Genomic DNA, 16819 nt, shown 5'->3' with positions numbered 1-16819 from the left:
GATGTACTAAATCCAATGAAAGACAACTTGCCAAATGAAGAAGACAGATGACGCCAAACAAATCTGGAACGAAAGATTAGATGGAAACAATGCATGATTCAAAATACCTCATCTATTCAGGAGATAAGCCGTGAGTGACAGTGAAATATATTCTTCAGGCAGTCGTATATCATTCGCGAGAACTCGCATTGACTCGACGATGTCTTTAGCAATTCTTTTGATAAACCGGTTTTGGATTAAATGTTTCTATGTTTGTTATTGTAGATATCAAAACATTCACATCGAAAAAAAATATTTATGTTCGCAAAATTTATTGTTTTTATTAGATCGCGTTCAAACTTTAAACTTTAGACGCGCGGTAACATGTGAACGAGAGATTAATATACATGCGAAAATGTGCCCTCTAAGCGCCGCGCTAAGTTAACGTGCGTCAAACGCTTACTACCTGGGCCCTTATTCTGTATGGTTGTGTAAACGCGTAACGCGGCCGTGCCATGTTATCTTCGTGAAATGTGCGTGGAATGGTATTCTGTAAGCCAAATTTCTATAGTCCTAAACATGATGCGTTGTGTTACGTGCTTGTTACGCACTGTCAAAATAACGTGCGGGATAGAGAATAAGGCCCCTGAACGGGATTTAAAGCGCGCTAGCACAGCACCTCGATCAAAATAATGCAGTTAACGCGTTTAACGCTTCGTCTGAACAGAGTCTTAAAATTAATGTGGAAGTTTGGATTTATTTATTATTCTCAAAATATTTGGATCTTCAGCTCATAGTCGTGGATTGATTTATGACCGATTTTATATCCTTAAAAAGGATAGTGAAAATAAATATATTTCGATTCCACTTACACTATTACATCAGACTAAATTCTCGTAAACATTCTATCTATCAGAATTAAATATATATGCTTTAAGAATTTTACTCACGAGAATAACAAATGTTCTTCAAAACACAACTTCTCATATTCACTATTTATGCAAAGAAAAATGAACACCAGTATTTTCTCTTCACATTACCTCAGGGAACACGCTAGTTGATAGATATAATGCTGCTAAATTAAAACGCTCGTATTTAACGATCATTTGCATGCAAAGAGAATGCAAATGAGGCATATTTGAAATAATTAGAATATGTTTATATGTTTAAGTTTTGTTTATTAGCTTTGTGGTGTTCTAATAAAGTTATTGTGAGGTTTAAAATGATTAAAATAGGCATATTTATACAAATTAGACCCATTCAGTCATGTTTAAAGGGGTCAGCAGAGTCTATTAAAACGGTTAGCTTTAGGAATATTTTTACAAATCAAATATTTGATTTTGTTAACCAAAACATCGATTTATTGTTAAATAATTGTGAAATTAATCTAGCTCTGATTCTGTTTACAAATCAACATGCAAACGAAATAACAATATTCATGCAAGTTAATTTAAATTATAATAATTTAAGCTAAGTATGAATTTTCAATTAATTAAACTCTGATATATCCGGATCAGTTTTAATGCCAGGTTTAAATCATTTGGTTATTTATTTATGATTTATTGCTTATAAAATACGTAATACATGTTTATTATTTCAATTATAAAAATATTGACAAAATAAATTGATCTCGTGTTCAATTCCCGGGTCGGGAAATGATATTGGGTTTTTCTCGTCAGTATCAGCTCGGAATCTGGAATTTGTGCCCGATATGGCGATAGGCTCGTCCTCTATCATATCATAGGACGGAATACACAGTGCGGTGATTTTTTTTTTTTGATTGGGTGCATTTGTTGCTCTGTTAACTCCTTCAGGGATTAATGGCATGAGTATGTACTTTCAGTATTATAAAAGATGCGTTTAATAATTATCATTGCCTATTTCATATTCATTGACAGGCCGTTGTTGTCTGTGTTTAACAAGATAAAAGGTAGTCTACAAGCTACATAAAACGTTCTAAGAAAAAGTTATGAGGCAATAAAAAAAATACAATGGAATTGAGAATCCCTCTTTTGTTGAAGTCGGTTATAAAGGTGAATTGTCAAAAGAAGTTTCCCGGATCTACTAATAATAAATACTGAACAATCAATTACACAAAACATAACTAAAAACGTCACAAGAAAGTAATCTTCGTAATTTCATTTACTGGGACGACATAATTATTATTGTAGTTATTTTTGTTTTAAAATCAAACTACTGAAGCGAATTTTAAAAAATCTGGAGGAAATAGGAAATTGGTTCAGAAATTACTGAGTTCTAAGGTAACAAATACAAAAAATACACCTCGAATTTACAATCAGCTCTGTTTTTTGAAGTCGGTTAAAAATAAACATTCGCGAATTAATTCCATCACTAAACGTAAGGTACCCGAATTTACTCATATTTCCTCGTCTTACATGAATAAAACATGAACAAATTCGCTTCGGCCAACAATTTTTACAAGGCTGATACATATCTGGATTGTTTTGTTTGTATGTGCGTCACGCGTATCTTTATTCGCCAGGGACATATATTCTGCATATCCATGTGACATGTATGCTGTAAAGATGAGATAAGGATTGTAATATCCTTGTATATGTTATCTTGATTGTTCCTTGGCCTTCTGGATTATATCTGTATTTATAGTAGTTTTATTGTACCTATTACTTAGTTTTCATGAAAAAAAATGGATACTTCTAGAGGTCTGGGACCATTCGTAACTTTGGGTATTTTGATATGAGATTTTTTTAATTTGGGAAACAATTTTACCGAATTTTATTTACCAAATAGGGTTTACCCGAGATTTTTACTTATCATAGAACAGCATCCTGGTGGTCAGATATCTCAAGGTATGCCGGCAAGTGATGCATAAGGCTCGTTATAAAGAAGAAAGAGAGGGAGAGAGTAATATTGATTTTAGCATCATCTCAATAGGGAGTCATCACAATTTGTTCAATATTATTCTTATAATATATATATTCTTATATCAGCCTTGTATTATACACTGTCCTGTTGCTGGGCACGGGCATCTTCTACTACTGAGAGCGTTTAGGCTTTATTCCACCATTTTGACCTACTTACTGTGGGACAGACTACATATACATTTCACCACGCTGGCCTTACGGCAAACTTCACATACTCTTAAAATCCTTATAAAGAACTGCTCAGTTATGCAGGTTTCCTCGTGACGTTTTCCTTTGCTATTAAAGCAAGCGAAAATCCACAAAGAATACTCACATAAGTTTAGAAAACTTGAATACCCACATTATCCTGATTCATATACCATTTCTGTCTACCTTTGAAATTATTATGAAAACTTCTCTGGTAAGCAGGGTTCTGATGTTTTACTTCACCGTTAAAATAAGCTATAATTCACAAAGAATACACACATAACTTTATAGAACTTGTATACCGGGTCTTTGTCCTGATGTTTATATTAGATCAGTAATCGCATTCTTTTTATACCAGCAATTATGCCTGTTGGCACCAGCTATACACAGGCTGAATTCGGAACGCGACACACTTACGTGGGTCACTATGGTGGGTTTTGACACCTTGTGAACGGTGGTTGTTATCCGCGCGGATATAAAATATATCCTACCACCTGCAAAATCTATTATCACCATGACCTTCACCCAATGTCTACCGATCTAATAGTCCAATGTTATCTAACTGTAATTGAATTTTGCACTACATCATGATTATATCAGTTCTCAGTAATAATCAATCATGGTGCACGTGCGTATTAATTGTAATTTGGTTAGTGTGGATTATTATTACTATCATGTCCAAGGTCATGTAGATATTGTATTACTTTAAAACCATATTTATCATCTCCAAAACACTACAATGATTATCAGAACCGTTTGGGATTCGAATTCACTTATCTAATAACGAGTTAGGGTTCATAATTGCATGTAAATAGTAATATTGCAATAAACACTTCACATCCGGGGTGAGGAAACTGAGCCATAGATACACGCAATACACTTACATGTTTTTGTCGGCCAAGAGGTAGGCAGAGGCGCGGCAGCAAATGCACCTTTCGCCTTGTGTATTCCATCGCCTGAGGTCATAGGGGCAGTGGCGGCCATAACCGAAGCGAAGCCTTGGGCAAAAGCAAAAATAAAACGAGACAAGGGCGAAGCAAAAAGTTCCTCAGTTTTAACATTTTCGTCGGCAAGATCATAAAAGTCCTCCGAGGAACCGCGCGAGGCCCAGGGCTATTGCCCAGTTCGCCTCCCCCAAAGAAACTTTCGATAGGGGGCGAGGCTATCGCCATATCGGGCACTAATTCCAGACCCCAGGCAGATACTAAGTAAAAAGCAATATCACTTTGCCTGACCTGGAGAAGGAACCCGAAACCTCAGCACTGTAATCGTACCGTACAAACCGCCACCGAGGCAGTCTCAAATCCAATACTTAGTAATAAATTAAGTTCTAACAGAACAAACCAATTATTGTTCAAACGAAAAGAAATCTCATTAACAAAGTTATTTCAGTTGGATCATGAAAGCCACGTCAGAACTGTACCTTACATACGTTCCATTAAACATTTTCTTTGATCTTGTCTAAAGAGTCCATTCATAAAAACGTAATGCATATAAAACAAGTCAGTTAATGTATTTCAATCGTTTTACGGGATTGCATATTTAATTAAATGAATGAATTTTGCCTGTTTACAGTTACTTGAAAATCTTTTTATGCTAATATTTCTTGAATTTGTAAAGATGTTTCCATATATGTAAGAAGTAAATTTAAGGATTTCTGAACGGTTTTGGATTAAGAAATCGGTCGATTAAAGAAGAGTATAGTTAAAGAGGAGAATAGATCACAAGACCACGATTTTAGAGTTATATTCTGTAAGTCTGTTTGTGTGTTGTTAGCGAACATACATCTTCGAAATAACTCAACGAATTTTACGTATTTTTCAGAATTCTCTCGAGTATAATTGGTAGCAGAATATATGCTTTGCTTCATTAAAATTGTATATAGAAAAACTTAAGTAATAAGTAAGAATACCTTTATGATACCACTTCAACATTTTATCTAAGTTTTTGATAAGAGCCTTCTCTGCAATTCAGAAGTTGAAGAATTTGTCCACCATACAAGCATAATGCGGATTGAAAGACTTGAAAATCTATTTCTCAAAAAATGAATCCAGATTGTAGATTGTGTGTGCGAATTTAAAATTTTGTTTTAATTTATAAGGTTATTAAACGAATTATTCAAGACAAAGTAATTGAAACTTTTTGCGCAAGGGGTTTGTATCTTCAGATTTTATTACTTGAATTTAATTCGTATTACAAAAGTGATTTTAGAATACATAGTATTATTATTGCTTGTATCTTGGGGATGCTTGGTTCTTTAGCTGGTCGACACTTTTTATTGGCTTCACTTCGCTTCAAATCAGGTGCAATGAAGCCACTTTGTCGAGCCACTATAAAAAATAATAATATTGGGTTATAATAAATAATTCAAATTAAACTACTATTTCGGACTTTGTCGCGGTTTTTTATATTTTTGTTTTCTCCCGACGTTTCGAAGACTATGCAGCCTTCATGGTCACGGGGGGACTGAGGTGTTGTTCATTTGCAAAGTCAGTTTCATTTACATTTTACAAATATACAACTTTTTTAAATTTTTAGCTGTTAGTGGTCCGATCTACGCAGAATGAGTTCACAGTGTCTTGACAAAAATATATAAAACCGCGATAAAATCCGAAATAGTAGTTTAATTTTAATGTCTAACATTCGCGTAAACATAAGAAATCATTATAATAAATAACTTTATATTTTAAGGGATTATAACTAAATGTATAAAATAATTCTGTTAATTGGATTAGACACCTTCTTGGTCTAACAGCAGCAGTCATGGGTTGCAAACCTGGAAGTTCTGGGTTCGAGTCCCACTCCTGCAATACTTTCTATGGATTTTAATACATTTCTGAAACTTGATTCGTCAGAGAAAGTTGACATCAATGAAGCAGTAGTTGCAAAAACGAAGCTAAACCTCTCTTCAACATCTAAAAAATAGTGCAGGTGGAATAATAACTTTCTTCGCCTGGAAATCTTATCTTAAGACTAAAAGTGCAGGTAGAAAAATAAATTTTATCTTAAGACTACATCATTTAAATATAAATTAATTCTAGCACAAAGAAACATAACCAAAGAAAAAGATAACGTTATGTGCAAAAAAGTGTAAAACTTCAATGTTAGTCCAGAGGTTGTAATAAAAATACCTAACTCCACAGCGAACGGATTGGCCTGAATACCTAAATACGAGCTAGTTTCAAGGCTGTATTGATTTACCAGGAACAGTTGAATTATTTCACTTTCATATCATTAGGGTTGGTATACTGAAAATGGGATTAAGTGTACGTTAATCGAACATATTGGAAAGGATAACTACTAGTAATAAGGAAAATGTGTATAAAGCATTAACGTATATTCTATAGACACGAACGTCTATTTGTTCAAAATCTTAACTAAAATGGCAACCAAAACGTCACTCTTATAACCTATTTATTCACTTGAACAACAAATAATTTTACTTATTTTACATATTTTTTTATTTACACCCAGGTTTACCCTTAGACTCGAGTTCTTATATCATGAGCGCCACTCCGTACACAACCACAAGCTGTCAATATTGACCATGCTAGTCAGTTTGAATGGATTGCAGTTCAATTCAGTTGAACACTGAATGTTTGGAACGCCAAATCTAGTACGTAGTACATATATATAGATGGTATTTTTTTTTTTAGTTAAGACACACACAAAATATAATGAAAACATATAATAATGACTATGGGTAGGGTTAGTACTTAATGTAGATTTCACTCCAAAATTTGTGCCCAAATCATGTTTGTTACAAAGATGTGTTAATATTTAATTGTAATAGATGCAAAGATTAGACGAAACCGCCAACTTAGGTGCTAGTATAATAATAAAATTCTAAACTAATACGTATTAAGTGGTATATTCTTTTTTATTATGATTATGAAGTCCTTATTGAAATAATGATGATAGATGTACAGAATATTCCTTCTACGTGTACTGTACACTTTATGCTTATCGGTTAAGCTATACTGTTTATACCGCTGTAAAGCTCGAAATAGAATTAGTAATGAGAGTTATTTAATAAAGATTTTGTTATAAGGAATATAGTAATGACAATCTTATATTTATTTCAAAATGAATTATATTCGTATTGATTGGTTATGTTTACGCGAATGTTGTTACATTGAAACTATTTTGCGGATTTTGTCGCGGTTTTAGTATTTTCATTTTCTCACAACGTTTCGAAGACTTTGCAGCCTTCGTGGTTATGGGCCGGACTGAAGTGTTGGTCATAATATAATTCATTTTTGCATAATTGTAAAATGTAGGTAGACTTTTAACTGACTTTTGCGGATCAACACCTCAATCCGCCCGTAACCACGAAAGTTGCATCTTCGAAACGTTGGGAGAAAACTAAAATAATTAAAACCGCGATAAAATCCGTAAAATAGTTTAATTTTGATGTCAATGAATTACATTCAGTACACCTAGAAGACCTCCAAAGCATTATCTTAGCCACAACATCTTTAAATGTCAATCCACAAAGGCTTATTTGCGCTGGCAATTTTGACTCTCAGATAGGAATTTACGATAAATGCACTATAGCACTGAAGTGTACTAAATAAATTGGCGATGAGATTTATGAGTATTAAATGAAACCACACATTCTCTGGTGCATGTTAATGACAATTGAAACTAATTTCGTAGGATGCTATTACAATTTGTGCAGTAATGACCTCTTTGGTCAAGCGGGCTTACATGATTAAATTGGATTTTAGAAATTCGACTACTCGCCATAATACTTAGTCATTTGTTGTAATTGTCATGACTATATTATATTGTTGATATTATGATAAGGTCGCAGGAACACGTTGGATGCAGGCTTTCGCCAGGTCTGTCTGGAAATTTTTGGGGGTGGCCTATGTTCAGCAGTGGACTTTATTTGGCTGATGATGATGATGATATGATATTGACTCGGGATTTCATTAAATTAAATGGAACTGTAATCAAGTCACCTAAAGAAAAAGTTGCAAAAAAAGGAAAAATTGAAATTTGGTTAATCATAGATACGAAATACATCATTTAATCAACATTCATGTAAGACGGAGTAGCAGTTGCGAAGGGTGAAATTTTTCAAAAATAAACCGAAGCAAATAAAATTGGCTTAGTTAATATATCGTAACCAATTTAAGAGAAAACAAAACCAAGACTAACGTAAATAAAGCTAAAAGGGAAGTCCGCAGGAATCGTGTTGTATGCACTCTTTACCACTGCAGAGCAATATTAAAGACATACAAGTAAAAAGGTAAAATGTAAAAAAGCGACCGGTAGCCAAGACCAAGAGCATTAAGAGAATGAAAATCCCGTAATTGCGTTTGAGTGGGCATGCGGTCACTGCAGATGTCCACGCAGTAGTCCGCTCGGTTCGAAACGTATGAAGTTAACTACGAACCGCTTAATAACGAACAAAACGAAATTTATTGGATTTTTTGTACAATCTTCACTAGCGTAGCTTTCTTTCTTAATGGCAAAGTGACTCCAATGCATTATAAGTAGAGTGACATCTACATACAGTATTGCCTGACAGGAGATAATTATGCTCTTTAGTTAACACAATTCAAAATGGCGTGCGCAGTGGAATACCAAACAATACTTTGTAATTCAAGGTGTTGGATGGTGTTTCTACTGTTTAGCGGTTGTATCGCTTACCATCAGGCGAACGGTTAGCTCGTCTCGTCATTCAAAGCAATATATAAAAAGTAACAATTATGCAGTTTTGTTTGAAATCAGATGTACACAGGCTGACCCAGGAACGCGAGACTTTGTTTCCACCTTGTCTACGGTGCCGTTATTTAGGCGAATACATATATCATACCATCAGCAAATAGATTACTTTGGATTGTTATTTATGTCGCCATAGAACCAATTCCAAATAATTTTACGGTTGTAGTATGACTACCATCTTGATACACATTATAAAATAAAGCCCCAAAAATTTGCCGACTGTATGTGATAAATTTTTTAGGTTATAAAACAAAGTGCCCAAAAGCTGTCTGTATGTGTTTATGTGATATGGTTTTCACTAAAAGATATTAAAATCTTTGAGGTAAATTTAGGTTAATACATTACGGTTTTATGTAAATTGGCTGAAATATAACGACTAAATTTGAAAGGGCGTAGTTGTAAAAAATCTCGTGGGTCGGGATTTACGCGGGAAAAACTTGGTGAGACACTAATTTCTACGCGTGTGAAGCCGCGGGCACAACTAGTTTATTATTACATTATTCTTACAAAAATACATGAAGTATTCTAATGAAGTCTATTGTAACCCACGCCCTTATTGCTCGAAGAATAAAAGCAGGTCGAGATACATCATGTGTGGCACAACCACGCTCCATCGAGTTTATTGAAGCTAAGACATTTAATTTCCAGTCGCAGACCACGAACAATATTTTATGTAACAAAGTTCAATATACCTTAAAGGACTCAGTAATACGTAGGCATTATTCCGTCTATACAGAGTATTTTAACATCATGTTACTAAATGAAGGCACATATGTACTGTAAAAACACTTTATTATAAGTTACTTGGGCATTAGATGTAAAATAAAAAAGTGTAAGTTTCGTACAAAATAAATATTAATATAAAGTAATTTTAATTTTGCGCGCTAAAGCCACTAATTCTACTCTAAGAGAATTCGTTGCAGCGGCAACAACATAATTTCAGTAAGAAATACATCCACGCACACGCCATATTCGCATTAAACTACAAAATGATTAAAAATCAGAAAACTAAAACCAGGATTTTTGATGAAAATATTAGGATGATTTTTCGCACAATGTCAACAAAGGTAAAAGACGAGTATATGGTTTTATTTTGTAATGCTATGTCAAAATGATATGTAATGCTATGTCATAATGCCCTGTATAAATGTCGAGCCAGCAAATCTGATTTGAATGATGTTAACATAAATCTTTCTATCTTTACAGAATGCACCATCAATTCACAACAGAACACAGAAGCATCACCAGATAACAGTGTAAAATGACTATAAATTTAAGTGATTTGCATATGTGACAGGTGCAAGTGTCAAAAACAATGTATTGCTGTAGAGAACCGAAACTAATTTATGTCACTATCGTTCTTTTGCTCAAAATTGAATTGCTGAGCAGTGCTATGGAGTCGAAGAAGTCATCTATACTGGTCGCGCAGAACGCTGACGATTTGAAGTCATTAGAGTTGTGCACTACGAGGAACCAGCAGAGGCTCGGTAGCGTATTTGGGAACTTCACGAGACATCACAAGAAAGGTAAGGTTTCACTAGTATTTTACACAACTACTATCAGTACTAGAGACTTTTCCGCCCATAGACCCACCACTACAACTCCTGCAAGCCCGGATCAGCAGTGGCACGCATTTTATGGCACCGAGCAGTGAGAGAATTAGGTCGTCGAGTCTCAGGGAGCACTGTTTTATTTTTATTCCGCAACGAAATCAATCAAATAAAAAGGTAGGAGTTAGAAACATTAATTGTCCAACTTCCTACAGTAGACGAAGTTCGTTCCCAGACTACGTTGGTAATACTAATATTTTGACAATTAGGTGACAAAGTACGTCATACGGTTGATGGAAAATGTCATCCAAAAACTGTAACAGATGAGACAATCATGATACACTATTAGTAGTTGTTGGACACTCCATATCGAGTATCTTCGTATCCTTTGAGTTGCAAACTATCACATATTGCAAAGCATTAACTGAGCTTGACATTGAAGCATGTCAAGTACTGACGCATCGTAGTTCATTATTTAGCTCACTTAAGTTATTTGAACACTAACTCAAACGTTAATTCATAAACTCTCCTTACAGATACGTTCAAGAGGTAATAAAAGTGTTTACTCCTTTAAAGACGTTTAAAGTCGGTAGTACAACGATAGCTAAGCCGTAAATCACTATTAACTTATCCTCAACGTATTTCCCATTCCGAAAACATCAGAAATGAGCAGAAATCATGTTTAATATTTGTTGAGTACTAACAGAATTTTCTTTTTGCTTCTACAGTTAAAATGACCCCATTTTACAGCAAAGTGTGCACATAACCAGAAATCAGCAAACGTTTCGACGAAATTCGCTTATATTTTACTGCAATTCGAAGTAATACACATTATAAATTTCTCTGAAATGTATACTTTGCTACAATTTTCACATTAAATACATTAAATGAGTTGGTATTAAAGACATGAATAGGTAACTCCGGTATTATAATGTAATAATGCTAAGACTTATATAGATCATGCGTTTTGATTGGTTTATAAATGTACCACTACTTTGGGAAGAATGCTCATAATTTGTCTCAGTTAGTACCATTAGGTGGTTCGCTAGAACTCGTTTTGTCAGCCACACCACGTAGGTAAAGTTAACTTTGGTCCAAAAAATCTTGGTGACTCAATTACAATTATTTGGTAAATAGAATTTTAACAGCCGGCATAATTATATCGACTGGCGAGGGACATATTTGGAGTCCACTACGCTTACTACCTTATAGTGTCACTTGTAAAATCTACGATGCGGCACATTGTCACTATTCTTCTTATGTTTTCAACTCGCATCACTGTTCACTGAATTCGTAAAAACTCATTAATTTAATAATGATATATGCATTTAACACATACCAAGTTCATATGGATTTCATGACGAATTTCTTGAATAATCACAAAGATAATTTGCCAATTAATTGTAATTCTAGGCAAATGCCTAACTTGTTCGATAATTACAAGGTTATATCTAAGATAATATTATTACCTAATGAAGTTAATTGAAATACGGCCCACCTGAAATCTTACGAATACTCTTGAATTTAATTATAAAAGAAAGATTATGAAGCTCATTGTATTATTGGAATTTGATGGAGTATATAAAATGCTATAAATCTTTTAAGCCGATTAAAAATAAGTCTTATTTTAGAGGGAATTTGGGTCATTATAAAAAGATGTAGGTTAAATTTTTTTTTACCTTTATGAGATTTATGTGTAACTTCTTTTGACTCGATGTATGGAGATCCTTTACAAGTTTGTAAATATACGATTAGATATTATGTTTTATATTTTCTAGTTCATCGTATTTAACAATGTTTGTGTTAGTCCCTCGCATTTAGCGTCTAATAATTATTAATGTAATTTTAAAACTGATAACATGAATACCAACTTTATATTTAATTTACTGTTTTTTATTACGCCACGTGTACATAAAGTATGTTTCCAGGTCACAGAAGAAGAACAACAACATCTACATCAACAACAATGGTTTACACAACATTTGAAAACTATGGATCAACTGAAATACCAACAACTACTGAATACACACTTAGTGTACACCCAACGTATCCCAAATTACCGAAACCTCTACGCCTTTCATCCTCCACATTAGATAACGATTATAATGACGATGTAAATAATATAGATAACATTATAGAAGAGCAAGTAAACGAGCTAAATAGAAGGCATAATAAAAATAGAATAACTAGTAAAGAACTGGCTGAGGAATTAGACGAAACGTCACTATCAAAATCGTTGAATAAAGTAAAGAAAATGTACAGAGACTCAACGGCTTCGGCTGTGAATAAATTAAGTGGGAAAAGTGGTAAAAGTGGAATATTTTTGACTGAAAATTGTACTACAGTTATAGCCCAGATAGGCACGACTGCGATACTACATTGTGAAGTTAGTGATATAACAGAAAATACAGTAAGTATCTTATTTACATGATTTATACTATTTGCATCACGAAACTTAAATAAATTATCGTCAAGTATAAAAATTTAAGTGGACAACACTGCCGTGCTAAGCGCAAAAACGGCATGTTATTTCGAGATAGTCACAGTTTTGTAAATATATTTGTATAGTTTTGTATGTAAAACTGAGATAGATAAATTCTTTTAAGGTTTTTTTAAGGAGTTCTAAATAAGATACCGTTATTTAGGTGAGTTCCATTAGATGGGTATTTCTTTAAGCTATCTGACGACATAAAAATCAAGATTTTGATTTTTTTGAGATACCGCTTTTGAGTTTAGCACGGCAGAACAGTTTAGTGATGTCAAAACTCTTGTCAAAGGTGTACGAACGACTTCAAACCCTAACAACCCAGAAGTGTTGAACATTAATCTATTTGCTGATATAAATTCTGTTTTCACACTGTAGAACCCAACATAGGTACCTGCGGTCCCAACTGTAACAAAGTTTTGCATATAAATAACCTACATTCAAATACTTACTATTCGTGTAATAAATTTTCGTGATTTATGCATTCATACAATCGAAATATATTTAAAGTAAAACAAGCTAGCACGGGTCTTATCGAACGGGGAAACTTATTAAACTCCTAAATAGCTCACATTTCGCGACCCTTCTTTTTAATACATAATGTAAGTCAAACGGAAAGATACAACTGCGTTGTAGATTTGTCTCCCAAAATAGCTTCTTTGACCAACTGCTGACAAAATTGGAATGAAAATGTTGTGATTTGTAAGATCATTAAGATTGGTTTAAGTTTGGTTTTACTGGCGTGGTACTATGTATGTATGTGTAATAAGCTTGGTGGAAGCGCCAACCTATCATTTAGTATTGTAGATGTCATAGATTTACGATCAAGTGGATTCACATACTCATTTACAACTTCTATTTTTAAAATAAATTCATTCATGGTAAATACCTATTTGTTTTAAGTCAGGTTTCTTGATTAATTTTTGATTACATCTGATAAATGATATTCTTGTTGAATATCATTTGGAATGTTAGCATAGATTGTTTAGATTCGTAACAAACCATCAAAATTAATAGTTCAGATGTTTCATTTGCGTTTATTGTTATAATATTATCATAGTACGCCGTGAAGTTCGTAAACATCTTTTGCTAATATTTTAAGGTTAGTTTCTGACAGTTTATGACACCTTCAATATTTTTTATATGATATCTAGTAATGCTTATTTTCTCCAGCCTATCATAATATGATGCTTAAATTTTAATTAAGAATATTTACTCTTTATTTTACCAAACCAAGAAACCATATGAATGATATAGTATTTCATTGTTTATTCTTTGACTTGAACCTAGAATCAATGATTTTACAAAATAATTACGATCTCAATATGTTGAGAATTACTCGAAATACCTACAAAGCAGTAAAATTTTGAATAAAATATTCAAACAGTAATTTGTATAGAAACATTACAAATACCAAAACAGCTCATACAACTTATCCATGCTTTTATAATCCAAAAATTACTCAGTAAACAACCTGAATTATTATGGAACGTAATTTACCTCGCCAGAAAGAGGCCCTATCCATACCCATCAAATATTGGAATTCTATCATTGTTTACAAAAGTATGTTTGATTACATCTTTCAAACACAATTTTGTTGTTTGTTCTACTGGAATATGTAATTCTTATTACGTAATATCCAGAAAAGGTCTGTAATTTCCGATATATGTATTCAATATAATAAAGTCAATATGTATTGTGGGTAGAGCGTTGCTGGGGACAGTGGAACTGATCAAATATCGTAGGTATGTGACTGAAACCTCGATCGTCAAAGGCATATCTATGAGAATTGAGACTAAGACGTCGGTGTACTGAAGCGATGTTTGTGTTGAGTTGACGAAGCAATAAGGACTAGAATTGTGATTCAAATATTCAAATCATATTTTGTAATTACATACCATCGCTGGCACATGTACATTTTATAACGTTACCTATTCAGTACGCAGTTACCTATAGAATGCTTGAGGTTAGTTGAGAAACTTGTGAAAGGATCTTCAATTTTTACCACTGATATATAAAAAAGCCAGGTTTAAAGTATGAAGAAAACGGATCATTAAAGGTCTTATTGATAATAAGCGATAAGATGGGTCTAAAAACTAGCCAACATGGGTACCCACACTTCGAGAGCTATATTCGTTTTTTTAGGTTTACTCTGTCATTAATATATTTTCTTGTTACGTATATTTTAGTACATGGGTCCCACGACTAAAAATACATACTGTATAATATTTCTGTCTCAAAATTTCTTCATCTATGACATTCATTCTCTTTAATCTCGCCTCAGACTTTTTTAAGATATGAATACATAAACAGATGATTAATAAAAAACTCTTTGGTTTACTTACGATCTAGGCTATGATTAGGAATTCTTATTTCAAAATTACAGATATTTGAATTTTATTTGTCTAGATTGTGATACATAGTTAAATCTACATCACATGCTTGGTTGGGTTTAAATCTATCTTTAAACCCACGTGTAGACGTCATTTAGAAAATGGGCTTTGATTAAAATCTGATAGGTTTTCTGATGTCTCATACATTTTCCAATAAAAATAACCCCGCCATTTTCGTTTTCAAGTTTATTTGTTGAATAAATTACTAAGGCCTCGCCAATATCGGAGACTGAGGTATTGGTAAACGTAAATATGAATTAGGGTCCCTAGCCGGTTTGAAAAACTATGCCAATAGATTTAGTGAAATACAATTTCCACTAGGCAAATATTAAAATATCTTTTTACGGGTACAGACAAGTGGCCCTACTCTACCTGATGGTAAGTGGAATAGGGTCCAATAGAATATCGATGGACAAGAGATGATTACTCCTCGGCCGTGACACAATTGTGCTGGCCTGTTGGTATTGGACATACACAGGCTGATCTCGGAACGCGACACGGAACGCGAAAATACGTCAATGATGGTTCTGGTGGAATGTAAACAGTTGTAATATACTGATTAATGCTTTAGAATACTAGCTTTTGCTCGCGGCTTCGCCTACGTGAAGGAGTTTTCCAGGATAAAATTCCGCTATATATTTTCCCGGAATACAAAGTCTATAACCTTCCCAAGGTCTTAAACTATCTCCATACCAAATTTCATAAAAAGCTAGTAGATTTTGAGCAAATCTATAACATACAGACAGACAAGGGACTTTTTATAATATGAATGTATCTCATAGAGTCGATCGCAGGCGTCGCTGTTTCGCCTCGTCCGCTGCTTGACGTAACCTTTATGAACAATATTTTTTTTCATGGCATAACTTCAACAAGCTTCTTGTGGTACCTTGACCTGTTTCAAATTATTTTATTGGAATAAATATTCCACTAGCTATGTTTAACCAAGCCGGGGTAAAAGCTAGTATTTCCATGTTTAAACTAAAATCAGAAGCATTGTTTGAAATTGTAGCTGCTCGCTATCTCGTTTATACAAAATTCACAACAATTTTCTAGTTCTATAATAAAACAAGCAAGAGTGAAACATTTCAAAATGAAATTAATTATTTATTGAAAATTGTTCTATTTTGTACAAAACTTGAAAATGTTTAATGGAAACTCAAATGAACTATGTTTTCAGGTAACTTGGATAAGGAAAAAGGACTATTCCCTACTGTCAGTTGGTTTAGTAACTTACAGTGCTGATAATCGATTCTTCTCAGCGCACGGGAGACATGTTAAAGTAAGTTTTATATCATTACCATAATCTTTTATTAAAAGAAATATATATTCGTCTTAGTGACGAGACGAGCGTGCCGTTCGCCTGATGGTAAGCGATACGACCGCCCGTAAACAGTAGAAATACCCAACCTTGAATTACAAACTATTGTTATGTAATTCACTGCGCTCGCCATCCTGAGACATGAGATGTTAAGTCTTAATATGTCCAGTAGTTACTGCCTACAATACCCTTCAAACTAAAACACAACAGTGACTACATAATGCTGCTTGGCGGCAGAAATAGACATTGCGGTGGTACCTACCCAGGCG

At 33.7% G+C, this 16819-nt stretch overlaps 1 protein-coding gene across 1 annotated transcript; it reads left to right on the top strand.

The window, feature by feature from the left end:
- Window positions 1-10068: 10068 nt before the first annotated feature.
- LOC119192254 lies at window positions 10069-16511 on the top strand (the record flags this gene model as incomplete). Its single annotated transcript, XM_037446081.1, has 3 exons — window positions 10069-10330; window positions 12283-12764; window positions 16410-16511. Coding segments are annotated over exons 1-3 (795 nt in total), but the record flags the coding sequence as incomplete, so codon positions are not given.
- Between the last annotated feature and the right edge of the window lie 308 nt (window positions 16512-16819).

This window comes from Manduca sexta, unplaced genomic scaffold (genome assembly GCF_014839805.1).
Source record: "Manduca sexta isolate Smith_Timp_Sample1 unplaced genomic scaffold, JHU_Msex_v1.0 HiC_scaffold_2529, whole genome shotgun sequence".
Lineage (NCBI taxonomy): Eukaryota > Metazoa > Arthropoda > Insecta > Lepidoptera > Sphingidae > Manduca > Manduca sexta.
The sequence above is the reverse complement of the archived record's forward strand: the minus strand, read 5'-3'. Positions and strand labels throughout refer to the sequence as shown.